A 27,880-nucleotide genomic window follows, 5' to 3' on the forward strand; every position below is an offset into this window, starting at 1 on the left:
TAAGTTTAAAAATAACTCTTTAATCATATGCACATAAGGTTGAGGGGTAGCACCAGGCTGACTGGGTAAACAAGGTAGTCTCTTTGCCCCCGCGACTGCCTGGCACAGTTCTGAGATCACACGAGGTGAGGGAAGGCTGGGAAGTGGGAAGACGGAAGAGACGAAGGCGAAGGAGATCCAGGGCTAGCAGTAGTCTCAGTCAGTGGACTCCAACACAGATTCACTCAGTGCAAGGTCCCAGTAGTGTTCAGCCCCATGTTTTTTGAAATGCTCACGAGCCATGTTCTCTGTAGGGCACTGTTTGAACTTCATCTCTCCAAAGCTCCGGTCTTTGGCTGTACCCTAGGTATCAAGCAAAACTTTTATTTATTTGAAAAGTCTAACTTGCTACTAGACCACACTGCCCTTGAAGTTGAAATCCTACCTTAGCATCCTAATGCACCATCATGCCAGGAGAGACAAGAATTTCAATAAGCTTTCTATTTTACCTCTTTTCCAGTGCTGGGAATTGAACTTAGTGCCTCATTTATGTTAGGCAAGCGCTCTACCACTTCAACTTACTTAAATAGACAGAATAGTCTTTTTTCTCTTTTTTCCATGACAGGGTTTCTCTGGGTAGCCTTGGCTGTCCTGGAACTTGTTCTGTAGACCAGGCTGGCCTTGAACTCACAGAGATCCCCCTGCTTTTGCTGCTGAGCACAGGAATTTAAGGTGTATGCCACCACTGACCAGCTGACATAATATTCTTTTAAAATACCTAATAACATTTGTGTAGCAATATGCCTTACTGAAATATGATTCTATGATAAAAAATTATAACCCTATGTCTTAGATATTTGCATTATTATATATAAGGATTTCTGTTTTGTTTTGTTTTTTCCTTTGTTGTTACTGTTTTTAGAACCAGAGACTAAAACACCTTTTGTGGTTTTGTTTCTACAGTACCGGGGATTGAACCTATGGTGTCAGGCATGAAAGGCAAGCACTCTATACTGAGTAACATTACTTACTAGCCTTAAAAACTCTTTTTTAAAGATTAAAGAAATTGGGGGCTGGAGAGATGTCTCAGGAGTTAAGAGCAATTGCTATTCTTGCAGAGGACCCAGGTTCTGTTCCAAACACCCACATCATGGCTCACAACCATCTTTAATTCCAGTTTCAGGGGATCTGACAATCTCTTCTGGCTTCTATGGGCATTTAAGGCATGCATATGATGTAGATACATACAAATATATATACATGCAGGCAAAGCACACATACACAAAAATATATCCATCTTCTTTAAAAATGTGTTTATGTGTTCAAGTGAGTATAGATACCTGTCAGACCCCTTAGAGCTGGAGTTACAGGAGGTTATAAGCACCCCCAATGTGAGTATAGGGAGTTGAATTTGGGCTTGCTTTAATTTATTCTCAACTACACCAACCAATCAGGGAGATCAAATAACACCCCTATTTCACAGCTCCGGCAATGGACTCTGACACTGTCTGACTCAGATCAAAGCTGACACTCTAACTCGGGATCTAATGCATGTTAGATAAGCACCCTGTCACTGGGTTACACTCCCAGGCCCCACCCATCCGCCATCAGATTCTTAGATCTAGTGCATGTTTCACTACACCTGGGGGGAAGGCACATAATTTACTCCCCTCTCACGTTCAGGCTTGGAAATATGTAATTTCCAACTGAGAATCTGTATTCCTAATACCAGCATTTTCCATACTTTTTTCAGTTGGTATATACTAAAAATAGCTCTAAATGTTCCAGCTAACTTTCTACTTCACCATTTTACAAAGATTACCAACCTCCCATACTAGCACACATTTGTTAGTTTTCTTCACAGCTTCTTCATCAGATTCCTCATCATCTGGAAAAGACAAAAAAAGCTCAATCTTTGTTTTATTTGTTGAGACAGGGTCTTACTATATAGACTGGGCTGGCCTCCAACTGACAGAGATAGCCTACTCTGCCTTCCAAGCCCAATGCTAGGATTAAAGGAGCGTGCCACCACCACCAGGCTTTTTTCTTTTCTTTCTTTCTTTTTTTTAAGGCCTGTAGTTTCAGCTAGCCTTCAATTTGAGACCACCCACCTGACTCCGTCTACTGAATGCTGGATTACAAGCTTCAGCAATCAAACCTCACTCAGTATCTTTTCTTTCTTCACCGCCCCGCCCCCCAGCCCAATGTCCAGGGCTTTGAACATGGCAGACAAATGCTTAACCACTGAACTCCAGTGCTAGCTCCAAACTATCTTTTCTGGGGCCTAGCATGATGACCTATGCCTTTAATCTAGCATTTGGGAGGCAGAGGAAGATAGACCTCTGCTGAGTGAGGCCAGCCTGGTCTACATACAAAGTTGCAGACCGACTAGGGCTACATAGTTAGATCCCGTCTCAAAACAATAAAACCCAAAGTATGTTTTCCTGATTAAAGTAGGGAGCTGCTCAACAACAGCTTTCTGAAAATCTGTTTTTATACAGGCAATACTTTAAATTTTTTGGGGGGGTGGGGAGGGGAAGACAGGGTCTCTGTATGCAGTCCATATCTGTGTTAAATTGGCATGTGTCCTCAGTAGTTTCAAAGCCAAGATCTTCCTACCTCCATATTCTGAGTGCTGGGTTATGGGTGGATACCAGTAGCTCTTGAGCAATTAAAAACAGGAATTTTTTTTTTTTTTTTTTTTTAGATGGAACTCATGTAGCCTAGGCTGCTTTATAATTGCTACATAGCTCAGGATGGCCTTGAGCTCCCAGGAAATCCTCTTTTTTTTTTGTTTTTTGAGACAGGGTTTCTCTGTGTAGCTTTGTGCCTTTCCTGGAACTCACTCTGTAGCCTAGGCTGGCCTCGAACTCACAGAGATCCACCTGGCTCTGCCTCCCAAGTGCTGGGATTAAAGGCGTGGGCCACCACCGCCCGGCCCAGGAAATCCTCTTAAGTGGTGGGATTACATGTGTGGACCACCATGCCATAGCTAATAAGAAACTTTTGACTAAAGAATAATACAGGATAGACACTGTATACATGAATGCATAGCTTGCTGATTTTAAATATACTCTTGTAACCAGAACTTACAATCAAGACAGAGAGAGAAGCCAGCTGGGAGGAAATCCTTAAAGGATATGTAAAAGAACAATTTTAATACTGGTTTGTATGACAATGCAATAAATATTGCATAAGCACTTAGCAGTACTGTCTAAGTAAGTCAGGCTAGCTGGGCAGGGTGGCACACCCCTTTAATCCCAGTGCTCAGAAAGCAGAGGCAGGTGGATATTAGGACTGAGGTCAGCCAGAGCTATACAGTGAGACCTTGTCTCACAAAAACATAGCAAAACAAAATCAAGTAAGTCTGTCTGAAATTCTCGAACACTAGAGCATTTCAGAGGGGTGAAAGAGGGACAGACAGAACTATTCCCCCGCCTCCCACGCTCTCCCATTTAATCCCTTCTAACCCCAATTCACCATCTCCCTTCGTGTTAGATGTCTGTTCATCCCACTTTATCCGATGTAGCATGAGACGCTTAAATTTCTTCTGGGCCTTGGGGCCTGGAAAGAGAATTTGAGAGAGTTATAAAGACTACAGTAGAAAGAACCTCCGAGTTTGTCTATGCTCAGACAGGGCTGGGTAGGTGAACCAACCCTGGGAACCAACGTGTGGCCTTCTCCTCCAGCACACAAAGAAACGGACAAACATCAGACTCACGGACATCTTTAAATCCCACACTTCTCCCCCTTTCCCCTCGGGACAGCCCCTCCCCCTGCTCTGCACACTCACCCTTCTCCCCCTGCTCTGTACACTCACCCCCTTCTCCCCCTTCTCTGCACACTCACCCCCTTCTCCCCCTGCTCTGCACACTCACCCCCTGCTCTGCACACTCACCCCCTTCTCCCCCTGCTCTGCACACTCACCCCCTGCTCTGCACACTCACCCCCTTCTCCCCCTGCTCTGCACACTCACCCCCTTCTCCCCCTGCTCTGCACACTCACCCCCTTCTCCCCCTGCTCTGCACACTCACCCCCTTCTCCCCTGCTCTGCACACTCACCCCCTTCTCCCCCTGCTCTGCACACTCACCCCCTTCTCCCCCTGCTCTGCACACTCACCCCCTTCTCTGCACACTCACCCCCTTCTCCCCTGCTCTGCACACTCACCCCCTTCTCTGCACACTCACCCCTTCTCCCCCTGCTCTGCACACTCACCCCCTTCTCTGCACACTCACCCCCTTCTCCTCCTGCTCTGCACACTCACACCCTTCTCCCCCTGCTCTGCACACTCACCCCCTTCTCCCCCTGCTCTGCACACTCACCCCCTTCTCTGCACACTCACCCCTTCTCCCCTGCTCTGCACACTCACCCCTTCTCTGCACACTCACCCCCTTCTCCCCTGCTCTGCACACTCACCCCTTCTCTGCACACTCACCCCCTTCTCCCCCTGCTCTGCACACTCACCCCCTTCTCCCCTGCTCTGCACACTCACCCCCTTCTCCCCCTTCTCTGCACACTCACCCCCTTCTCCTCCTGCTCTGCACACTCACCCCCTTCTCTGCACACTCACCCCCTTCTACCACCACCACGTTGACATCCTTGTGCAGCACCACCACCCCGGTCAGGTACAGCTGCCCAGCGTTGGCCTCGATCTTGAACTTCTTGGCTGGGTTGCTCAAATTTCGAACTCTAGAGGAGGGAAATTTTAGTTACATCTTCAGTTTACCAACAAAGCTGCCTGAAGGGAATGTCAAATAGAGGGATCTAAAATGTTCATCTTTCTAAAGTCAAGACCTTAAACACAGAACTCTATTTCTACTCTCCTATAAATACATTTCTTTCTTTCTTTTTTTGAAGACAGGATCTCATTGTGTAGGTCTGGCTGGCCTGGAACTCACTATGTAGACCAAGCTAGCCTTGAACTCAAGAGATTTGCCTGCATCTGCCTCCCAAGTACTAGTCCATTATTTTTTCATATTAAGTAGTTAGAATTTACTCTATGAATGAAGGAGAGGTACTTACTATCATCCAAAAAGTATTTATAAGTTTATTGTTCCAGAAAGTATAAAAAGCATTAAATTCTGTCCCCTCTAGATGCCTATACTGTAGATGAAATTGATGAAATTTTTCTGGCAGAGACATCAAAAACTGTAAGTCGTAATTACCTACAGACAGTGGTCTAAGAGATAAGAGAACAGGGAGGGGACTCTTTCAGTAAGTGCTCCTCTATTTTATTAGCATTTGTCTTGTTGTTTTCCAGCCTGGACCAGCCCAAAACTTGCTAGCACGGGTTAGCTTCAAATTCGAAACTATCTTGCTTTTCCAAAGTGCTGGAATTACAGGTTTGCACCATCCCATCTGGTCCAAAAATGTTAATATGAATACACCAGTTTTGTAATAATGCACCACTTCAGATAAAAAACAAGTTAATAGAAATATGCACATCTACAAAATAGAAGGCACACATGAGCTAACCTAGAAGAATAAAATTAAGACATGAAATCAATACAAATGGAAAACTATATTCCGGGGTGAGGATGAAAGGCTTACTACAGTACTTCAGCATGAAGACAGAATACTGAAGAATAAAAAGTGAAAGCTCAGGACAGCCAGAGCCGTTACCAAAGAAACCTTGTCTCCAAAAACAAAAACAACCAAACAAAAATTAATGCTTTCAGCTGGGCGGTGGTGGTCCACGCCTTTAATCCCAGCACTTGGGAGGCAAAGCCAGGAGGATCTTTGTGAGTTCAAGGCCAGCCTGGACTACAGAGTGAGTTCTAGGAAAGGCGCAAAAATACACAGAGAAACCCTGTCTCCAACTCCCCTCCCCAAAAAAAATTAATGCTTTCTAGAGAGATTACGTATTTTTTTTTTTTAAAGATTTATTTATTTACTATGTAAACAGTATTCTGCCTGCATGTGTCCCTGCAGGCCAGAAGAGGGCACCAGACCTCATTACAAGTGGTTGTGAGCCACCATGTGGTTGCTGGGAATTGAACTCAGGACCTCTGGAAGAGCAGTCGGTGCTCTTACCCACTAAGCCACCTCAGTGGGTATTTTATACTTCACAAAGGATGGATAGTGTGGTAGGTATGCTTTAAGACCATAGTGACTGTGCCTTAAGCATTGGGAAAACACTGAGAATTCAGGTGCAAAGAGGGTGTAATGGAGCATTCCTTTACTATCAGGCCTGTGGAAGCAGAGGCAGGTGGATCTGAGTTCGGGGCCAGCTTTGTCTACACAGTGGGCTCCAGGACAGCTGGGACTATGTAGAGAGACCCTGTCTCAAAAAAACTCACAAACTTTAGGGACAGCTGTCTATGTGGACACCTACCTATACACAGATATGTGCACGCCCTGTGAAACGTCTTCTTTAAGCTTTTTAATTTTCTTGACCTTTCTCTGTTCTGCTGTAAGTTTCCGGGCAGCGTTGGCCTCTTCGTGCGCTCTGTCGTGACAGGAAGGACATCCAAGTGAGAAAGGCATTGCAGGTCAGAGGCAGGGCTAAGGGAGAGAGAGAGCAACGGAGGACTCCCCCTCCCCTCCAATACGACCCGGGCGGGTCTGCAAAGGCAGTGTCCTGCCCCGACCCACCACACTTACTTCTGTCTCTTTGCCATCTGAGCTCTGACGTGGGCTTCTACCTTCGTAGGGTCTTGGACTGCTTCTGTTCCTAATACTCGCATTAAATTTGAGATTCGCACTACACGGAGAGAGGACAGCAATCAATCTCCTAAGTGTTTTCTCTAGGTAGGACAATTTTGTTGTTGTTTTCTGCACACAAACGTTGCTTATTTCAAATCTCTACTCAAAACTCACTTTCTACAATAGTTTCTACCTTGAAAATCCCACTCACTTAACTCAGATTTTGTAGAAGGTCAAACTATCTGAAAAAATTCAGTATATTATTTTACCATGAAAAAGCATGGTAAAAAATTCATTCATCAGCATTAAAAAAAAATAAAAATAAACCTTATAAGCCAGGTAGTGGTGGCATATGCTTTTAATCTCAGCCCTTGGGAGGCAGAGGCAGACAGATCTCTCTACAGAGCGAGTTCAGGACATCCAGGGGTACACAGAAACCCTGTCTGGAACTGGCCCCCACCCCCCAAAAGACTTTAGTCTTATTTTATGTAGAGGAATGTGTTGCCTGTGTGTATATAAGCACACCATGTGTGCAGTGTTTATGGAGTCTAGAAGGCATCAGATCCTCTGAAACTGGAGTTAGAGATGGTTTGAAATTGCCATCGGGAATTGCTGGGAACTGAACCGAAGTCCTTTCCAAGAGTGGCCAGTGCTCTTAACCACTGAGCCGTCTCTCTAGTCTCTACTTTTGTTTTCCTGAGACGGGGCCTCCCTACACAGCCTTGGCTGGCATCAAATTCCCCACCCCCAAGCCCCTGACTCTCACGTAGTGGGAGTACAGATGAATGTCCCCACGCTCAGCTCTGTATTTCTATTTGTTCATTTTTGAAAAGACCTTTTTTTTGTATTTTTATGAGACAGGGTCTTTTTCTATGTAACCATGGCTGTAGACTGTAGACGAGGCCAGCCTCTGCCTCTTGATTCCTGGGATTAAAGGTGTTCACAACTATGCCTCCTCGAACTCACAGAGATCCTCCTGGCTCTGCCTCCCAAGTGCTGGGATTAAAGGCACGCAATACCATCCATTTTCCTTTTTTGAGATAGAGTCTCACTATGCAGCTCAGATAGGCCTGGAACTTCCTGTATAATACAGGTTAGTCTGGAACATGAGATCCTCCTGTCTCACTGTCCCAAGACCTAGGATTACCAGTGCTGTCATGCCTGTCTATATACTAAGAATTATGTATAAAGTCCCACAAATACTACAACTATTATCTTCATGATTTTTATTTTGTTTTTTTAGACAGATTTTCCTATGTAGCCCTAGCTGTTCTGGAACTCACTCTGTAGACCAAGCTGGCCAGAGATCTCCCTGCCTCTGCCTGTGCTGGGATTAATGGCATGTGCCACTACCGCTTGGCTGTCTTCATGAATTTTAAGACTAGCATCCTTTCAGTAAACTCTGGGGAGTCAATACAGCAAATAATGCTTAAAAATAAACTCTAAATGACTTCTGTAACAGAATGTGTCAATCTGTCATAAGGAAACACAGCATAGATTAAAAATAGTAACAACAACAACAACAACAACAACCTGTGAATGATTCAGAAAAAAAACCCCCACCCCCCACCCCCAGTTCAAGTGCCCCTGGGTGGAAAAAGGACTGACTGACCGACTTTCCAGTGGCAGCAGGGCCAGCCAGACACGCACCTTTGGGTTCCGGAGGAGGCATCAGACCTAGCCTGACTTTCTCCTGGAGCTCCTTTTGTGCTTCCCTCCTCGTTTGCCTCCGAAGTTTCTTCTGTTCCTTTTTTGTAAGATAGACCCCAAGGGTAACTGGTGTATCATTGTCGACTATGAGAGAGAAAAATGAAAGCCTAAGACTACAGAGGGAGTTAGGTGAGCACCCATCATTGAGAAGAACCGTTTGAGGAGGAGGTCAGACAGACTTGCTTTATAGCCCAGGCTGATCTTGAACTCAGAGTCCTGCTGCTTCCACCTCAAAACTGATGGAACAACAGGCATCCATTGTGCTTGGCCTAGTAGTCATTTTTAAGTGATGAGAGGGACAATACAGTTATGTTTTACTAAGTAAAAGTATTAATCTCTCAAAAATAATGTTTGCAGCTGAACACTTTTACCAAATGTGTAAACAGTAGCCCTGGGTAAGCATTGGGAGAGGCAAAAGTATATAGATTTCCACTCAAGTCCTACTTTCTGAACTTTGCTGTTTCCATGAAATACAATTTAAAAACCATTAACCTACATAACAATAAATTTTGTCTTTGGAATGAAGCTATGCTAACCACTATACAAACAACACCTCAATTTTAGTACTAGGAAATGGGGGGGGGGAATCTTGTGGAAGGGGCTGGCTAGAGTTCAGTGGTTAAGAGTACTTACTGCTCTTCCAGAGGACCTGAGTTTAATTCCCAGTACCCATATTATGCAGTACACAAATGCCTGTAAACTCCAGTTCCAGGGGACCTGGCTTCCAAAAGCACCCCTGCTCTGTCTCCATATATATGGAGATATGTGTGTGTGTATGTATATAGAGTAAAATATATATGGCATACACACACACACACACACACACACACACACACACACACACACACACTCCAAAACCCCTCTCCCGCACACCTAAATAATTTTTTTTAAAATTCATCTTTACTTTATGTTCTTTGGTATTTTGCCTATATTTATGTCTATGTGAGGGGGTCAAAAACACTGGAGCTAGAGTTACAGACAGTTATAAGCTGCCACATGGGTGTTGGGAATTGAACTTGGGACCTCTGGACAAGCAGACAGGGCTCTTAACCATGAGCCATCTCTCCAGCCCAATAAATTTCTTTTTTTAAAAAAGTGCACCATGCCAGGCATGGTGGTGCACACCTTTAATCCCAGCACTCTGGAGTCAGAGGCAGATGGATCTGAGTTAGAGGCGAGCCTGGACTACAAAGCAAGTTCTAGGACAGGGCTGTTAAACATAGAAACTCTATCTCAAAAAACAAAAACAAAAACAAACAAACAAACAAACAAACAAACAAAAAGTCTGCCTTTAATCACAGCACTCAGGAGGTAGAGGCAGGTGGATCTCTGTGATTTTGATGCCAGCCTGGTCTACAGAGTGAGTTCCATGACAGACAAGGATACACAGAGAAACTGTCTTCAAAAACAAACAAAAAGTGCATAATGCTCTTACAGAGGACCCAAGTTTGGTTTACAGCACCTACATTGGGTGGCTCACAACCACTTGTAGCTCCAGCTTCTGACCACTGAGGACATCTGAACATACATACCACCTCCAAACAGACACAACACACACACGCACACACCACTCTTTTTTTTTTTTTTTTTTTTTTTGGGGGGGGGTTCTCTGTGTCATTTTGGTGCCTTTCCTGGATCTCACTCTGTAGACCAAGCTGGCCTCGAACTCACAGAGATCCACCTGCCTCTGCCTCCCATGTGCTGGGATTAAAGGTGTGCGCCACCACTGCCTGGCCCATTCACTCTTCCATTCACTCTTTTTTTTTTCCTTCTGGAGCTGAGGACCAAACCCAGGGCCTTGCACTTGCTAGGCAAGCGCTCTACCACTGAGCTCAATCCCCAACCCCCAATTCACTCTTTTTTTTTTTTTTTTTTTTTTCGACATTTCTCTGTGTAGCTTTGAGGACTCACATACCCAGGCTGGCACTTGCTACAGAGATCGCTGCTCTCTCCACTGGAAAGCGTCATCCCCAACGCCCCCCAATTCACTCTTAATAAAAGATAAATCTTTACGGACACCACAGTCTACCCAACTGAACCAATGGGCTTGATGGTAAAATGAATCTTAAAAAAAAATAAAATAAAATTCCCTTTACTCTCAAAACATGCTTACTCAACAGTTAAAAAAAAACCAAAAAACAAAAACTCACATTCCAGCCGGGCGGTGGTGGCGCACGCCTTGAATTCCAGCACTCGGGAGGCAGAGCCAGTCGGATCTCTATGAGTTCGAGGCCAGCCTGGGCTACCAAGTGAGTTCCAGGAAAGTCGCAAAGCTACACAGAGAAACCCTGTCTCGAAAAACCAAAAAAAAAAAAAAAAAAAAAAAAAAAAAACTCACATTCCTCTGATACATACTTATGACAGTTAAATAGACTCTGATGAAGCTGAGTCCCTGATTTTAACTTGTATTATAGGTTGAATGTCCCTAATCTTAATACCTAAACACTTCAATACTCCAAAATCCAAAATGTTTTTTTAAACAGGGTTTTGTGTACATAAGTTGGTCTGAAATTCGGCATGTATCTGAGGATGACCTCAACTTCTAATATTCTTGTCTCTCTACTTTCTGAGTGCTGGAATTCCAGTGTATGGCATCACATGTGGTTTATACAGGGCTGGGGATCCAATCTAGGGGGGCACACATGCACATCCATACGAGTCTGCTGTGTGTGTGTACACCAGAAGTCGACTGGTATCTTCTCTGACTGTTCTCCACTTTACGAAGTAAGACTCTGGAGATCATCTCAGCCTCCTAGGGACCACAAACAGGCCCGCACACCTGCTGGGCATTTATTTATGCAGGCACTTAGGACCCAAACTCCAGTCTTCACATTTATGCAGCAAATGCTTTACCTGATGAGCTACCCTCTTGCCCTTGAAATGAAAACCTTTTGACTACTACTAATACGTTTCACGTTTCCACATCAGAAATGTTCAATGCTATGCAAACCTCAATGTATGAAAAATTAGTATCTGAAACACTTTTGCCCCAAGCATTTTAGACAAGAGATATCTGACCTTTATCTTATGGTGTCAATATATTTTTATAAACATATTGGAACTATTGCCAAGTGAATTTGCCACTACGGTATTATCTCAATTCATCCTGGGAAAGAATTAAAATCCTTTAGGATCTACATTAACTCTCTTCTGGTTTTTCATGTTTGAGACAGGGTCTTTCTATGCAGCCCAGCTTGGCCTCAAACTTGGAAGCAATTACCTGTATCAGCCTCCTCGATGCTAGAATTACAACAGCATATGCCATATGCCCAGCTAGAAAGCAGAGAACTTTTGTTTGGGTTTTGGAGACAGAGTTTCTCTGTGTAGCCCTGGCTGTCCTGGACCTCACTCCATTGACCAGGCTGGCCTCAAACTCATAGATCCACCTTGCCTCTGCCTCCTAAGTGCTGGCATTAAAGGCGTGCGCCACCACTGCCAGGTCTCAGTAAGCACCTAACTTTTAAAGAAGGCTTATCCAGCTGTTCTATGAGAAAATTCTCAATGCTCCAAGTGACTTACTGAAGACATTCAACCATGGGAAACAGCGGCAACCACAACCTCTGCTGTCTCTACCTTACACTAACTACACACTTTACTCAAGTAAACAACAAAAAAATCTCACCTTTTTGAGACAGGGTCTTCATACGTATCCCATACTTGCACTGAATCACAAATCTCCACAGTGGTGGGTTTATAGGCATGTACTAACATACCTGGTTAAACTACCTATCTCTTTTGACTGAACTAACGGACTTTTACTAATTTAAAAAAAAAAAGTAAGGAAAAAAACTGAATAAAGCCAAAGATCACAAGTGGGGACCAGCAACATGTGATTCACAAGTTATACACTGACTGCCACATGAGTGCTGTGGCATTTGTGTGTCTACATGCATACCCACATGGCGGCCATTGCTAGGAAAATTGCCCAAAGAAATTCGTGATGATTTGGGGAAGTGAGTGAATGAATTAGCACACATCTCCCATTTTTCAGTTTCTCAGCCTAGGACATCTTTGCGTCTCCAGCAGACTCTTCTCCACTCCACACCCTGACCCTGACCAGGGCACAGGAACAAACAGGCTTGCACTTGGTAACAAACAGCATAAGTAATGGAATAGTACGTCTGAAGGGCATCCCAAGACTTAGATTTTGAATGCTAACAATGCTAAAGGAAGCCAGGATAGAAAAACAACCAAAGAAAGGGAAGAGTGAGGGCCCGATGGCGCACACCTTTAATCCCAGCACTCAGGAGGCAGAGGCAGGAGGATATCTACAAGTACCAGGCCAGCCTGGTCCACACAGTGAGGCCCAGGCCAGAAAGGCTACAGAGAAAGACCTTTCTTTAAAACAAACAAACAAACAAAAGTAAATAAATAAATAATAAAAGCCACACCAAAACGATGACAGGTGGACAGTTTTCAGTGGCTGTAGAAGCGGCATAATGACAATAGTCCAACCTGTGATTCTACCAGCGATGCCAACTGCAGACGAGGCCGTGATCTGGTGACCACTGACCTCCACACTGCCCAGGAGTCATTAGCAGGCTGTACTCTTTAACTCAGTACAAGGCTTTCAGCTTCATTAATGCAATGATTCTGTTTTCAAGTGTACACCAATCACATGTGGACAGTGGCCACAGGCTGGGAAGTACAGTTAAAGAACTCATCCATTCTGTAAGAAGTTCTATTGGCTAATGCTGCTCTAGAATCATAATCTGTAATACTGGATAATCATACCCTATTAGATAATATATACATTACCTGGAGGGTTAAGCTGGGCTGGATGTTCAACAAGATTTGTGATTCCAAAATAATCTTCTCTCTTGGGATTTTCCTCTGTACTAAAATTGGAGGAAGAAGAAAAAACAAGATATGTGGGTAGAGATGATATCAAGACTAGCCTAGGGACACAATGAGAAAAATATCTGTTCTCTATGTGTTCTAGTGTATTTATTACATACTATCTATACCAGGTACTTAGGTTACACATTATTTTCAAACTGAGAAAAAAGGGTCTCAAAAAAGGTGAACATGTTCTCTGTACTAGTCATTCCTAATCTCGGTATGAACCCTAATACCCTGACAGGCCGAATATTTGCCTTTTCTGATTTATTTTTATTTCATGTACACTGGTATTTTGCCTGCATGTATGTGTATGGGCTCCAGATCCTTTACACAGATCCAGAGAGCTGGAGTTACAAACAACTGTGAGCTGCCAAGCAGGTGCTGGGAACGGAACCTGGGTTCTCTACAAGAGCAGCCAGCGCTCCTAACTGGAGCCGTTTCTCCAGTCCCAAGCTATTTTCTTTGGTTTTTGGAGACAGGGTTTCTCTGTGTAGCTTTGCGCCTTTCCTGGATCTCACTCTATAGACCAGGCTGACCTTGAACTCACAGAGATCTGCCTGGCTCTGCCTCCCGAGTGCTAGGATTGAAGATGTATGCCAACACCACCCGGCTCCAAGCATATTTTCTTATTAGTAACAAGGAGTTACTAAGAAACAGGCTGACAAACCGTAAAAAAAAAAAAAAAAAAAAAAAAAAGACACACACTCCTAAAGTAATATATCAGAATGATGAACAAAGTTCTCCAAAATTTTTGTCTATGTACATGTTCACGTGTATGTTATGGTGTGTGTGTGTGTGTGTGTGTGTGTGTGTGTGTGTGTACACATGAGGGGAGGCCAGAGGTTGACACCGAGTGCCTTTTTCAATTATTTGACACCTTATTTTTTTGAGGCAACTCCACACTTACTGAGTCTAGACCTTGCTTATTTGGTTAGACTGGCTTGCCGGTAGCTAGAAGGATCCTCCTGTCCCTGTCCTCCCTCGTGCTGCGATTGCTGGCTTCTACCATTATACCATGCCTGGCTCTTGTGCTGGCTGTCCTGGAACTCACTCTGGAGACAAAGCTGGCTTTGAACTCACAGAGATCCGCCTGTCTCTGCCTCCAAGTGCTGGGATTAAAGGCATGCGCCACCACCGCCTGGCTTTGTTTTAGTTTTTATTTGATGTGCTTTGTGTTCTGCATGCATTTATGTATATATGTACACCATGTGTCGGTACCTACAGAGGTCAGAGGAGGGAGTCGGATATCCTAGTGCTGAAATTGCAGGTGGTTGTAAGCCACCTTGTGGATGCTGGGAACTGAACCTAGGTTCTCTGGGAGAGCAACAAGTACTCTTAATTTCTGAGTCCCCATATCTGGCTTTTTAACTGTTGAATTCAGGTCCTAATGCCTAACAGCAAGTAGTATTTTACCAACTGAACAAGCTCCCCAGTCTATGCTAATAAAGCTTTATTATTTCACCCATTAATTAAGAACTAGGCAGGGATATAGCTCAATGATAAAGCACTTACTTAAACTATGTAAGGTTCTGGGTTCAATTACTAATACTTCAAAAAGATGCCAGGAGACAGAGGCAGGTGGATATCTTTGAGTTCCAGGCCAGCCATGGCTACATAAGTGAGATCCCCTGGGGTGGGGGTAGGGGAGCTGCAAAATAAAAGGAATAAAGCCAGGCACGATGGAACACTCCTTTAATCCCAGTACTTGCGAGGCCCGAGACAGGTGGATCTCTATGAGTTCAAGGCCAGCCTGGTCTACAATGTGAGTTCCAGGACATCTAGAGCTGTTACAGAGAAACCTCATCTCGGAAAACCACAAAACCAAACTAAACCAACCAACCAAATGAAAACAAACAACAAAACCCAAACAAACAAACAAAGAAAGAAATCAGTTATAAAATGAAGCAAGAGGGCTGACGACTACAGAGATGCTTTTCCAGAGGACTTGGGTCCAGTTCCAAGCACCCACACAATGACTTGTAAACAGCTCTAACTCCAGGCCAGGGCATCTGACACTCTTCTGGCCTCGACTAAGCAAACGTGGTGAACATACACACGCCTACAAGCTATGCAGGCAAAAAGCTCACACACATACAACAAAGATAAGTCTAGGGGAAAAAGCTAATTGTGGCCGCACACACCTGAAATCCAACACTCCTTCGAGATGGGAGTAGAGGAAGAAACAGGCTGGCAGAACCCTATCTGTGACACAGTGGAAGTCAAGAGAGACCTCCTCAACAATGTGGGGAGAAAAACTGACTCCATAAATTGCCGCTGACCTCTACATATGTGCAGTGGCATGTGCTCACCTGCACATGCGCTTTTATGTGCACATGCATGCATGCATGCATGCATGCATGCATGCACGCGCGCGCGCGCGCGCGCGCACACACACACACACACACACATACACAAAGGGGAAAAAAGCCAATGGTCTTTTCCCCCCTTCCTTTCTTCTTGTTTTTTTTTTCTTTTTTTGCAGTTCTAGGGATCAAACCCAAGTGCCTTCTACATACTAGGCAAGTTCAACCACTGAACTGGGTCCCTAGCCCTATAACTGGATCTTTACAAACATGTAAAATATATAGAATACAGTAAGGAAAAAAAATGTAAAACCCTAAAAGGTGTCAAAAGAAAATGGGTCCTGAGTTCATCTCCCAGCACTGCAAAAGTACAGAAGTAGATACATGTTCTACACTCACTCTTGTGTTATTTATCTGATTCTGGTACACTAACCCCAAAAGCTAAAAATAACTCAAGAAAGTTTGAGAATATATGCTTGTGCAGTTATCTATTTCCTTTGGATTTAAAGTGTTATTTAACGAGTATGTACCATCTTTCTAGTAGGAACTAACAAACTCACAGGTCAAAGCCATTGGGTATGATGTACGAGTCCCACCACTCAATTTCAGGGATATCGCCTTCCTTTAGCTCCTTCTTAGGAGCAATGAGGGCAAGCCTAGTCGAAGTATGAATGCCTGTTTTTCTAGCAGCCTGTGAAATCTCTGCTTGCAGCTTCTCCAACTGAGCCTAAAAGCAAGATAACACAAAACAGGAAGGTAAGCTGGAGCAATGCAAAGTCTAGTGTCACAAATCTAAAAAATCCCCCTTGTTAAAATCTTTATATCCAATACAATGAATTCATGACTTCTGAAAGAGAGTAATTCTGCTTTATTTTTATTTACACGTTCACTCTACCCTCTCCCTTCACTCTACAGTGTTTGCAGCAGATACGCATTAGTGGAATTCTATGAACACCACCTCACTCTGAGAAGACAAAAAGGTCAATTTCACTAACTATGCAGTCACTTCAACTTTCCTAAGTACATGGATTTTATGTAGTAAACTTAAACACCAGGCTATCTTTCACTAAAAGAAGTCAAGACAATGTTTTTACATTGTTTTCCTCAACTGTCAGTCTATGCGAAAAATTTCTATACAAGCAGAAAGTAGTCAGGAAGAGAAATATGCTAAACATCAAATATTCTAGGAAAATAGCACTTAAATCAATCACTCATTGTTTTAAATTATATATCTAATTCCCCAAAATACGGAAGCTGACAGCGTCTTAACTTCTAAATTACCTTTGTCCGTAATCGTTGAGCAATCTTTTCAAATTTGCCCTTGTCATGGAATTTAAAAGTGCGTCTCTGGCGCTGGGAGGGGGCGATTGAAACTCGGGGGTCAAAAAAGGTGTTCGACTCCATGTCTTCTGACGGCTTCTCCTTGAGCTGCTGCTTGAACTGCTCCCTCTTGACAGCACGGATGTTTGCCTTGAGGGTGGGCATCCGATGCGTCAGCTCGATCTCCTTGCCTGTTGCATCCACCGTCCGACCTTGCTCATCCAGGATCAGGGGTGTAGGTTTAGTTTGATCCTTTAACTCTACTTTCCTGAAAACAGTCCACAAAGAAATAAATCCTACACGGAACATTAAAGCAAGCAAACCCCACAGGAAATAAGAGAAACCAGCCTACAAAGACAACTGTGTAAAGTACTTCTAAGGGAAGTCGACTGACCCCCTTAGTGCTTACTAAAATCTGATTTAAAAACATCAAGGGTGGGACTGGAGAGATGGCTCAGCAGTGGAGAGCACTGGCTGCTCCAGCAGTGGGACTGGGGCTTTTTTCCAGCATGCTCTTGGTGTTCAACGGTCTGTAACTTGAGTTCCAGGGAATCCAATGCCCTCTTCTGACCTTTGAGGACACCAGGTACCCATGTACTACACAGATATATATGCAGGCAAAACACTCATACATGTAAAATAAATAAAGCTCAAAAGAAAACAGTAACAAAAACAAAGGAAATTAGTTCAGTTTTTTTTTTTAGCTAAAACACAAATCAGGCTGGGGCTGTATCTCACTATTAGAGCACTAGCACATTCAAGTCCCTGGGCTCCAACCCCAGCACTGAGGGAAAAAGTCCACAAAAACTTTATCAAACTGAGTATCTGGATACAGGGCATAATCAAATGAAATTAATTCTAAAATCATGTGAGAAAATTTTGTTATCTAGTCTTATTATTCCTAAATTCTTTCTTTTCTTAAATTTATTTTCAGGTCCTCTGGAACTGGACTTATAGATGGCCATTAGCCATCTGGGTGCTGGGAACCAAACCCTGGTCCTCTGGAATAGCAGCAAGTGCTTGTAACTACTAAGCCACCCCCATTATTTCATATGCAATGGTGCTTGGCCTACATGTATGTCTGTGTGAGAGAGTCAGGTCCCCTGGAGTTGGAATTATAGACAATTGTGAGCTGCCAAGTGGATGCTAGGCATTGAACTTGGGCCCCCTGGAAGAACATCAGTGCTTCTAACTGCTGAGCCACCATCTCCCCAGCCCCCGCCCCACTTTTGTTTTTGTGGTGGTGATGGTGGTACTATGGATGAAGAACCCAGGGCCTCCTGCATGCTAGCCGAATGTTCTACTACTGGGAGACATTTCTAACATCTGCTCCTAAATTCTTCAATCAGTCTTAGGATGCCAGACCAATCACAAACGAGACAGGGTCTTGCTATGTAGTCCTGGCTGGCCTAGAACTTGTTATGTAGACTAGGCTAGATTCATATTTACCTCACTCTTCTTGCCTCTCCCTCCTTGAGTAATAGAATTGCAGGTATGTGCTGCCACGTCTCACCCAAGTCTAACATCTGGTCTCACTCAATATTGTGTAATGGCTAAAGCTCTTGAGTGATAATTCCAGAAACCTGATTCTATTCTTACCTCCAATAGTAGCTGAAAACTATTATTTTAGTTCCACCAATTATAAACAGACAACAATATCTGTAACAAAGCTAAAAATAAATGTAATTGATATTTAGATTACATATTAAAAATACGAAATGGTAAGAAATTATTTAATGTTCTTTGGGGGGAATCAGTAACATTCAAGTAAATTTCCTTTAATTTACTACTCCTAAAATTTCAGAAGTGAGCCAGGGGGTGGTGGTACACGCCTTTAATCCCAGCACTTGGGAGGAAGAGGCAGGTGGATCTCTGAGTTCGAGGCCAGACTGGTCTACAGAGCGAGTTCCAGGATAGCCAGGAATACACAGAGAAACCTTGTCTCAAAAAACCAAAATAAATAAATAAATAAATAAACAAAATTTCAGGAGTGATAAAGTATTCTGTGAAAGATACTCACGGTGGAGCTATGCCCATGGCATGGAGATTAGCCAGGCCCACCATGTTGGCATTACCAATAAGCCCTGGCTTCAAAGCCAGCTGGGCTTGGATTCGGGCTTGTAGTTCAGCTGCTTTCCTTGCCTTCTCAATGGCATCATTCATAAAAGTAGCGGCCTGGGAGGGCTGAATAGTGTTGCCAATTGGAAGTCGCTCTGGTTGGGAAGAAGAAGGTGTCTTTGGCTATAAGATAGAGATTAAAGGGTTTGAGATAGATAGCACACAGATATATACATACCATGGTAGATTGTGGCACTTTCTGGACTCTCACGGACTGAATGACAACAAATCTGTGCTAACTGTTCTTTTCCGAGTAACCTGGACGTAGTACCTGAGGTGTAGGGGGGCTGATGAAGCTCAGCTGTTTTTTCCTCTCCTCAATCTGTCGTGTCGCTGCCTCCATCATCTGTTTGATCTGTTCTCCAGAGGAAAATTGGAAGATTAATTTCTCCAATCGATGTTTCCAATAAAAAAGCATTCAGTTCTAGACTAGACCTAAGAGTTCGTGAATGTCTGCGCACGCACGCACACACACACACACACACACACACACACACACACACACACACACACACACACACACACCCTGCACCATAGACTAGAAAATTTAGTAAAGATAAGCCTATACACATTTAGCACAAGAGTTTTTCAATCTTTTGTCCCCAAAGTAGGACTGGTATATTAGGTAGTCCACATTATAGTGACTGAGACTCAGACAATATGAGTTTAGAACTGTGCTACCTCCTGCCTGTATTAGGTTGGAAAGTACTAATATCTTAACCTCCCAAGAATCTAAAAGGGAGAAAGTAGTGCATGCACACTTCCTACCAAATTATTACATTAAAGGGGGCAGGTTGGAGAGACGGTTAGGAGCTGAAGCACCACTGCCCTTGTGGAGGACCTGAGATCAGTCCCCAGCACCCTCACGGTGGCCCACGACTGTCTCTAACTAGTTCTAGTGGATCTGACACTTCCGATTGCCACAGGTTCCTGCATGAACATGGTACACACATACGTACTTAGGCACACAGACATAAAATAAAATAAATATGTATTACTTTTTAAAAATTATGTTTGCCAGAGGAAGGCATGTTGGCACAGACCTTCATCTCAGCATTTGGGAGGTAGAGGCAGGCAGATCACTGAATCACAGGCCAGCAAGGGCTAAATAGTAAGATCTTGTCTCAGAAAGGACACAGTCAAGCCCAGGGCTATCGTTTCATTAATTTTCCCAATGATCATGAAGCAGACAATTGGGCAAACAGTGAGGTTACACACTAGCTGCTCAATCATTACAATTTCAATCATCTTGAGCTGGACTATTTCTGACCAAACCAAGAACTATTAAAATATAAAGTAGGAAATAAAAGTTCCCCAAATGGTTAACACTGATTCACATCAAGTTCTCAGTGAACATGGACCCATATGCCTTTTGTTTTCAACTCACAAAATCACTTTGCTTCTTTTAACTAACCTGGAGCTTTGTTAGCATGCCAGGGCTTTCTGATGGAGGCCCGGGGATCACCTCTGGCTCCTCTTCTACCTCCTCAAAACGGGGTATTCGCCGCTTCTTTACTCCTGATGATTCCTTTGAGATCTCAGAGTCATCACCAAACACCTCCTAGAGGAACCCAAGATGAAAGAAGAATTGTATCCCTCTCCAGGGGAAAAGGGGAGAACCATCCCGACCCTACTAGCACCTTGTGGTTTTCCCAGGGGAATACGACACAATCTTTTAAATAACTTTGAAGGGTCTTCTAGACTCTCCACCAAGTGGACCATTTCACCCAACTTCATCATTCTTCTATCCCATTCAAGCAAATTGCATCCCCACGTTCTTATAATTGTTCCCATCTCCAGATCTTCACCAATGCTACTGCCTACATTGTAGTGCTCTTTCTCCAAATCCTTTCCCACAAATCCTGTCTAAAACTCACCTCCTCCAGGAAGTTTTCCTCATTATCTCATCCCACTCTGATCAAACTGTTCTTTCACATCCTCTTAGGCACTTACAGCTTGTTCATATTAGATTACATTACTACATTGCTGACACTGTTTGCCAAGTGTTAGGTAGTACTTTCTCCCAATTAAAATCTAAGTTCTTCCAGAAAAGAGGCTTGATCTTTTTTAGTATTCCCCAATAACATTTTCTTCTTATCATACAATGGGAACTCAAATATGTTGACTAATTTGCAAAATGAATTTAATAGGACCAAGAGTGGCCAACTGGAAGGGACAACGGGAAAAAGCAAATGTACACACCGGTGGTAGGCTTTGGGTGACATCCCCTCTTCACTAGGAGGGCTCGTGTTTTGCAAGGACATATCCTCAGCCAGGGGCGAGCGCTTCCTGGAACTCCTACAGTTCAAGAAAAAGGACTCTCCCATAATATATTGTGTGGAGTGGGGACTTGAATGGACCAAAAATGGGACCCATATCCCATGCTCTCTAGACATCTCCCTCAAGAAACCATTTCTGCTCTCCCACCCAATGTAGTCAATTCATTCAGAGTGTGAGCTTGGCACTGACAGTGGCATGTACTATCATAACATAATCTTTACTGTGTGGATCTGTACAGTATGTGGACTAAGCATCCCTCTTAAGTTTAACACGAGTCTGAAATTCTATAATCAGCTCTAACATTTATACAAAACTGCTACTCGGATTTTATGATCTGTGGCTGATTTATGGCAACTCCTCACTTCTACATTGCAGACTGGTTTAAGGCAAGGACTATGTCTGATTTCTCTGATCACTCTATAATGCCATAAAAACAAAAGGGAAAGGAATTTCTATTATTTCTTGGTCCAATAACATGGCCACGCGCCCCAGGAAGACACTGCCTATATTTTTTTGTGTCTCATGACAAGCAACCGATATTCAAGGTATCAGAAACACTTTATAGTGAGTATGATGGTACGTGCTTAGAATCTCAGCACTCAGGAGACTGCGCCAGAACCTCTGATTTTGAGGTCAGCCTGGGCTTGGTGGCAAGATCTTGTCTCAAAAATCCCAAACAAGGGCTGGAGAGATGATTCAGAGGTTAAAAGTGAGTACTGTTCTTCCAGGGACTAGTTTGGTTCCTAGCACTTCTGTAGTGGCTCACAACCACCTGTAACTCAAGCCCCAAGAGATTTGACACCCTCTTCTGACCTTTATGGGCACCTGTGTGCATACACATACATAAATAAAAAGTTTAAAATGAATCTTTAAAAAATCCATAATCAAAAGAAAGCTTATTAAAAACAAAGACAAGCTGATCATGGTGGTACACACCTGTAACCCTAGCACTTGGAGCATCACAGTCCTGGAAAGGTTGAGCTAGTTATATAGTAAGACCCTATCTCAGAACAAACCAACCAAAAATCCAAGAGAGACAAAGGGAAGTCAGACAGAGAAATTGGCTACATTAGTGAACTGAGATAAGAGATCACTGCTCCAAATAACAAAGCCATGACTGCACAGCAACCACAGAATATAAAGGGAGCGTTTCTAACTCTTTTACACATCCTGCTCCTGGAGTCAGTGACCCTCAACAGGGCGCACAACAAATGTAGACTACACGGCAGTTGGTTTCAGGCCTCTTATCTACAAGTACATTAAACAGAAATCTCTATTAATGAGCAAGAATCTACAGTCAGGAAGCAGTGGAGACATCTTGAAGCAACTTACTAGACTTTAAGCAACCCAAGATTCTTAGAGCAATCAATTTATAGGGAGTAGTAAAGAGGGAATGCTGAGAATTAAACGATGTATGAAAGAAAGGACAAAGTTACCAATTACTTCTTTGGACTATTTCAAATAAACTGTGCTCATAACCGAAAGATGGTGATAACACTAATCCTACCCCTCTACTTTAACGTCTGAGGATCCCTCTTGAACACTCAGTGTTCTATTTGGTTGTTATTTTTAACTTTTTATTTGTTGCAGTACTAGGATTGAGCCCAGGGCTTCATGCATGCTGGGCAAGCACTCTATTACTGAGCTCTAACCCTAGCCCCAACACTAGGTGTTCTAACAGTAGATGTCAAAGTGTAAGCAGGTAAGCTCAGCACATTTCTTATTCCAAATACTCCTGAGTTTATTAGATAGTGATCGCAACCTACCTTTAATTCTCGTTTTCTGCTTCTGTCACTGCTAGACTTGGAATGTCTAGAGCTTCGGCCTTCCTCCACAGCCTCAAACAGCTTATCCACAAATCGGAGAGTAGAATCATCAAGAAAAGGTTTCAGGTGATCTGGCAAGAAAAAAAGAGGTCAAAGATTGAAAAGGTAATAGTATATAGTCCAATACCAAACATGTAATAAACAACAAACTAGAATAGGAGAGGAGAAAAAAATAATAGGAAGTGAAAAGGTTTTATTTTTAAGGTAATCTTATGCTTTGACTGCCCAGGTCACCTTGCTGCATGAGCGAGGAGTCCAGAGGACAGCACTGGATCCCTTGAACTGCAGTTAGACGGTTGTGAGCTGACACGTGGGTGCTGGGAACTGAACCTGGGTATGCCACAAGAGCAGCCAGTGCTCTTAACCACTGAGCCATCTCTGTAGGGGACTAGAAAAATGGTTAAGATATTGCTCTTGCAGAGGACCCAAGTTTGGTACCCAGAATCCACAATGAGCTGCTGACAACTGCCTATGACCTTAGGGGACTCTAATCCCTCTGAGGGCATCCTCCCTCCCTCCCTCCCTCCCTCCTCCTCCCTCCCTCCCTCCCTCTCTCTCTCACACACACACACCCCATAAACTGTAGGGGCTCAAGAGAAGGTTTATCAGTTAAGAGCATGAGCTGCTTTTCCAGAGCACCTACATTGGATTCCCAGTACCCACGTAGAGGCTCACAACTGTCTGTTGTAACTCCATCTGACTCTTGCTAGCTACCTGCACACTTCTGGGGCATATACATAAATGTAAATGAAACACTCATGCACATAAAAAATAAAAAGTTTTAGGCATGATAACATATGTCTTTAATCCCAATACTCAGGAGACAGAGGCCAATTAGGGCTAAATAGTGAAATCCTGTTTTCTTAATAACTAAGTAAATAATTTTCTTTTTGGTATTCCCAGTTTCTGATATACTTAATGACTCTGCTATATGAGGTAAAAGGTTCTAATTTTTTTGGAGCAGAAAGCAGTTTAGCCAGAGAAATCTGCTTAAATTGAGTATCAAAGTTGAAGATGAAGGCAGGGAATGTAGCTCTGTGGAAGAGTACTTTGTTTGGCAGGCACAGGGCTTTGGTCCAATCCCCAGCACCCTAAAAACGGTTTAAGATAAATATCACCTTAACTTTTCCTACACAACAAATCATGGAAGACTACTAGAAACCCACCTCCCTGCACCTGATAAGACTTCCACACTCTGAGATGTCAATCACATCAGGCTCTTTGACTGCAGAGTGTTTCCTAAGCAAACTTATGTGACTTGGTATGGTGATTCATTATGTGCCACAAATAATAACGAGAGAGAAAAAGATTGGTTGTTTACACTCTTCCCATTGTAACAGAAGAAAAAACAAGGAAAGGACGTGGCTCATTTGGTAGAGTGCTTGCCTAGGTCCTGGTTTCCTCCAGCACTGCATAAGCCAGGTGTGGTGCATGCTCACAGCCCAGACTTGAGGATGTACAGCCATGCTTCTCAGCCTTCCTAAGGCTGGGACCCTTTAAATACAGTTCCTCATGCTGTGACCCCTAACCATAAAATTATTTCACTGCTACTTCATAACTGTAATTTTGCTGTTATGAATTATAATGTTAATATCTGATGTGCAGGATATCTGATATGTGACCCCTGTGGGGTCGAGACCCACAGGTTGAGAACTGTTCATGCAGAGGCATGAAAACAATAAGTCTTAGGCCATCCTCAGTTACACAGTGAGTTGGAAGCCAGGCTGGGCTCCATGAGACCCTGTCTTTAAAAAAAAGGGAAGGGGGTAGTACACATCTTTAATCCTAGCACTCAGGAGGCAGAAGCAAGTGGATCTCTGAGTTCAAGGCTAGCCTGGTCTACCCAGCAAGTTCCAGACCAGACAAGGCTACATAGGAGTCATTGTCCCCCAAAACCAAACCAAACCAAACCAAAAGGGGTGTGGTGGGGGGCGAGGAGAGGTTCACTTTAACTTTAAGGTTCTGACCTTTCTTTGATTTGCTCCTAATGAGACAATCTGGAGAAGTTCAAGTCAATGTCTGGAATGAATTCACCGCTTAAGTCAGAAGACTCAGAAGGGTACATACCAGCCGCCTTCTTCTTGTCCATGCCCTTCCCCACACAGTTCAATGCCGCTGTGACCACCGTGGGCTCTGAGAAACCCAGCACTCTCTTCACCGTCTTCTCTATCCATGGTTTCAGCTCATCCAGCTCCCGCTTAGACAGCGCCATTTGGGGGAGGGGGGAATGACAGCTCAATGGGACGAAATACTACACCTAAAAATAAACCAAGCAAGAGTCAGAGAAAGGGAAATAAACAAGTCAGGATACTAGTTAGTAGCATAGGAAGGAGTGCATTCCCCATTCCGATTTTCAATCCCTAGTCACTACACTTCATAGGGAGGGAAATGCTTTCCCCAAAAACCAAGCTTCAAGGCAGAGGGAAGCTGTCCCATTAGCTTTCTTGGTGTTTGAGATAGGTTCTCACTGTGCAGCTCATGCAGAACTTAACACGCACTCTTCCTGCCTCTGCTTGCCCAGTGAGGGGCTCTGGAATACACCACCATGCCTCACTCATTTGATGTTTTAACTCTAAGTCAGTATTAGTCATCAATGCTATCTGAAGAATAAACAAACTAGGAATAACCTAGTCTGAGGAATGAGTTCTAACTCCTGACCCTGTTATACAAAGGACAGACAAACAGAACATTTAAAGAATCAATCTAGAAGTCAACTTCACTATTTCTTCTACTTCTGGAAGGCACTCTCTAACCCAGCTCTGACCTAAGACTTTTCTAGGGAGTGCAAAAGAGGGTTTATCCAAGTCAGTCCTCCTGTGTTAAAATCTCCTAATCCTTAAGAATGCTGTCACATTTCTCTGTAGTTATTCATGGTGGTGTGCATTCTATACATCGATAACTCAATATCGTACTCTATAGGACTTGTCAGCTGACTTAATGAGAATAAACCCTAAACTCAGAAAAAGGCTATTTATGTTTTCAAATTCTCTCCCTTCTCACTTTTATTCTTTTTTTTTTTTTTTTTTTTTTGGTTTTTCGAGACAGGGTTTCTCTGTGTAGCTTTGCGCCTTTCCTGGAGCTCACTTGGTAGCCCAGGCTGGCCTCGAACTCATAGAGATCCGCCTGCCTCTGCCTCCCGAGTGCTGGGATTAAAGGCATGCGCCACCACCGCCCGGCTCACTTTTATTCTTTTACTTATTAGTGCTAAACTCTCCACAACAAACTTCTACTATTTAACGCAAGTTGGTATAAAAATTTCAACACTACTCATGCTTACATTTGGATAAAACACAAATTTTAAATCTCAAACATCCTCATAAGCATGGAGAAAACTTCACTTCTACTTGATTTATTTTTATTTTATGTACATTGGTGTTTTGCCTACATGTAAGTTATGCCTGTGTGTCGGATCCCCTGGAGGCAGAATTACAGGCAGCTGTAAGCTGCCATGTGGGTGCTGGGAATTGAACCACTGAGCCATCTCTCCAGTCCCTTCCAAGATGTTTAAAGACATCTAGATCATACAAGCCTGTAATCCCAGCACAAGGGAGGTAAAGACAGGAGAATCAGGAATTCAGGTCTAGCCTTGGCTACAGAGTCCAAACTCACCCTTGGCTACAGGAGGCCTTGTCATAAAACAGAAAGATGCAGTCTAATTAGTTCCTACACTCTTGACAGATTGATTTCTCATAAGATCTGCAACTATGCAGTATTAACTTCGATATGAATGAAGCTGGAAGGCTGTGCCTCAGTAACACGTTTTATGAATAATCCTGTGATAGCGTTTTTTTGGGTCATCATGAGATAGTATACTTACTGCCTATCAAAAAGAAAGCAAACACAAGCACTAACAAGAGCGGAGAAAAAAAGCTCACGAAACAGATAGTATATATACTAAGCACCACTATTTATAAGCCCTTAGGCGAATAAGTTAATTCCAGAAAATGGGAACATTTGACATAGCATTCCATTCAATAAATACTTAAGTAACTATTGTCGAACAGAATACTTACTGCATGTAAGGACACATACAGCAGAGATCAAGATAGTCAAGAATGCTCATGTTAATGGGACCCACTACAATTGAAAAATAGGCTACAAAGTGTAAGCAATTTCAAAATCCAAATAGGCGAAGCATGTTATCAGACTGGATGTGCGCCCAAGCACTACGCCAACACATGGATGTCTTCAAATTCGACCCGATGCTTCATAGATGTGCAAACGAGACAGTCAACGGGTAAGAAAGTTTCAGTTACCAGAGTTGCCACTAACCAAATGTTCAATCCTGACAGCGGGGAGGCGGCAGCGCCGGTGGGGGGTTGGAGGGAGCCGAGGGAGGCAGAACGCTGTCTTATGAATGAGCAGGTAGCAGAACGCCAGCTTCCGAAGGAATCCCTTACTCCACCGAGCTCGAAGCCCCTGGAACCCCAAGGCTGATTTTCCAACTGGCCCCCGCCGCACCGAGTCCGACCTAACTCCGCACCGGTCTGCCCACCCTGCTCTTCCCGCCCCCGCCCTTTTCCTCCAGCAAGCCCATTCGGACTCGTTCCCCCCAAAAAGACCCGGGCGCTCGCTCCTCTCAGCCTGCTTCCCGCCCAGGACTCCCGCCCGGTCCTCCCCCGGGACTGCGCCCGGTCCAGCCGCTCGGACCGGAGGCGAGCCTCTCGGGGTGCGGGGCCACTACTCACCTCACAAACTTCAGCCCCTGAGACGGAGCCCGAACGTTACACCGGAACCGGAAGCCTTCCGGTCGCCCTACGGCCCGCCGTCGCTACCGCCACAGCCGCCGCCACGCTGCGGTCCCCATCGCACGTGACCAGGGAGGGCGGGGCCGCGGCCGCGCAGCCGCGGTAACC

At 43.9% G+C, this 27,880-nt stretch overlaps 1 protein-coding gene across 4 annotated transcripts; it reads right to left on the reverse strand.

Moving 5' to 3' along the window:
- Positions 1-27,850, reverse strand: Prpf3 (pre-mRNA processing factor 3). 4 transcript variants are annotated; one of them, XM_028856250.2, is made up of 17 exons: positions 27,713-27,849; positions 27,297-27,443; positions 25,092-25,281; positions 22,965-23,095; positions 20,333-20,479; positions 19,190-19,273; positions 18,821-19,041; positions 16,762-17,068; positions 16,041-16,207; positions 13,094-13,173; positions 8,276-8,419; positions 6,584-6,683; positions 6,315-6,428; positions 4,551-4,669; positions 3,460-3,543; positions 1,806-1,867; positions 1-342 (listed from the first exon to the last, which is right to left on the reverse strand). In XM_028856250.2, exons 3-17 carry the CDS (start codon positions 25,234-25,236, stop codon positions 196-198), a joined length of 2,052 nt encoding a protein of 683 aa, XP_028712083.1. In that variant the 5' UTR covers positions 25,237-25,281; positions 27,297-27,443; positions 27,713-27,849; the 3' UTR covers positions 1-195. The 4 variants fall into 4 exon arrangements, 3 of the variants coding, with proteins under 3 accessions (XP_028712083.1, XP_028712084.1, XP_028712082.1); XM_028856251.2 differs by lacking the exon at positions 27,297-27,443 and adding an exon at positions 21,121-21,216 and having other exon boundaries at positions 27,713-27,848; XR_005091802.1 differs by lacking the exon at positions 27,297-27,443 and having other exon boundaries at positions 3,450-3,543; positions 27,713-27,850.
- Between the last annotated feature and the right edge of the window lie 30 nt (positions 27,851-27,880).

The sequence above is a fragment of the Peromyscus leucopus genome, chromosome 6, assembly GCF_004664715.2.
Source record: "Peromyscus leucopus breed LL Stock chromosome 6, UCI_PerLeu_2.1, whole genome shotgun sequence".
Taxonomy (NCBI): domain Eukaryota; kingdom Metazoa; phylum Chordata; class Mammalia; order Rodentia; family Cricetidae; genus Peromyscus; species Peromyscus leucopus.

What these genes read in the sequence shown, in the direction of transcription:
- Prpf3 (XM_028856249.2), bottom strand. Translation starts at nt 25,236, where the DNA reads ATGGCGCTGTCTAAGCGGGAGCTGGATGAGCTGAAACCATGGATAGAG. An exon ending in ATACCCAATGGCTTTGACCT is followed by an intron (nt 13,174 to 16,040) that starts GTGAGTTTGTTA and finishes CTCCAATTTTAG; the next exon opens with TACAGAGGAAAATCCCAAGA. An exon ending in GCCTCCTCCGGAACCCAAAG is followed by an intron (nt 6,684 to 8,275) that starts GTGCGTGTCTGG and finishes CTCTCCGTGTAG; the next exon opens with TGCGAATCTCAAATTTAATG.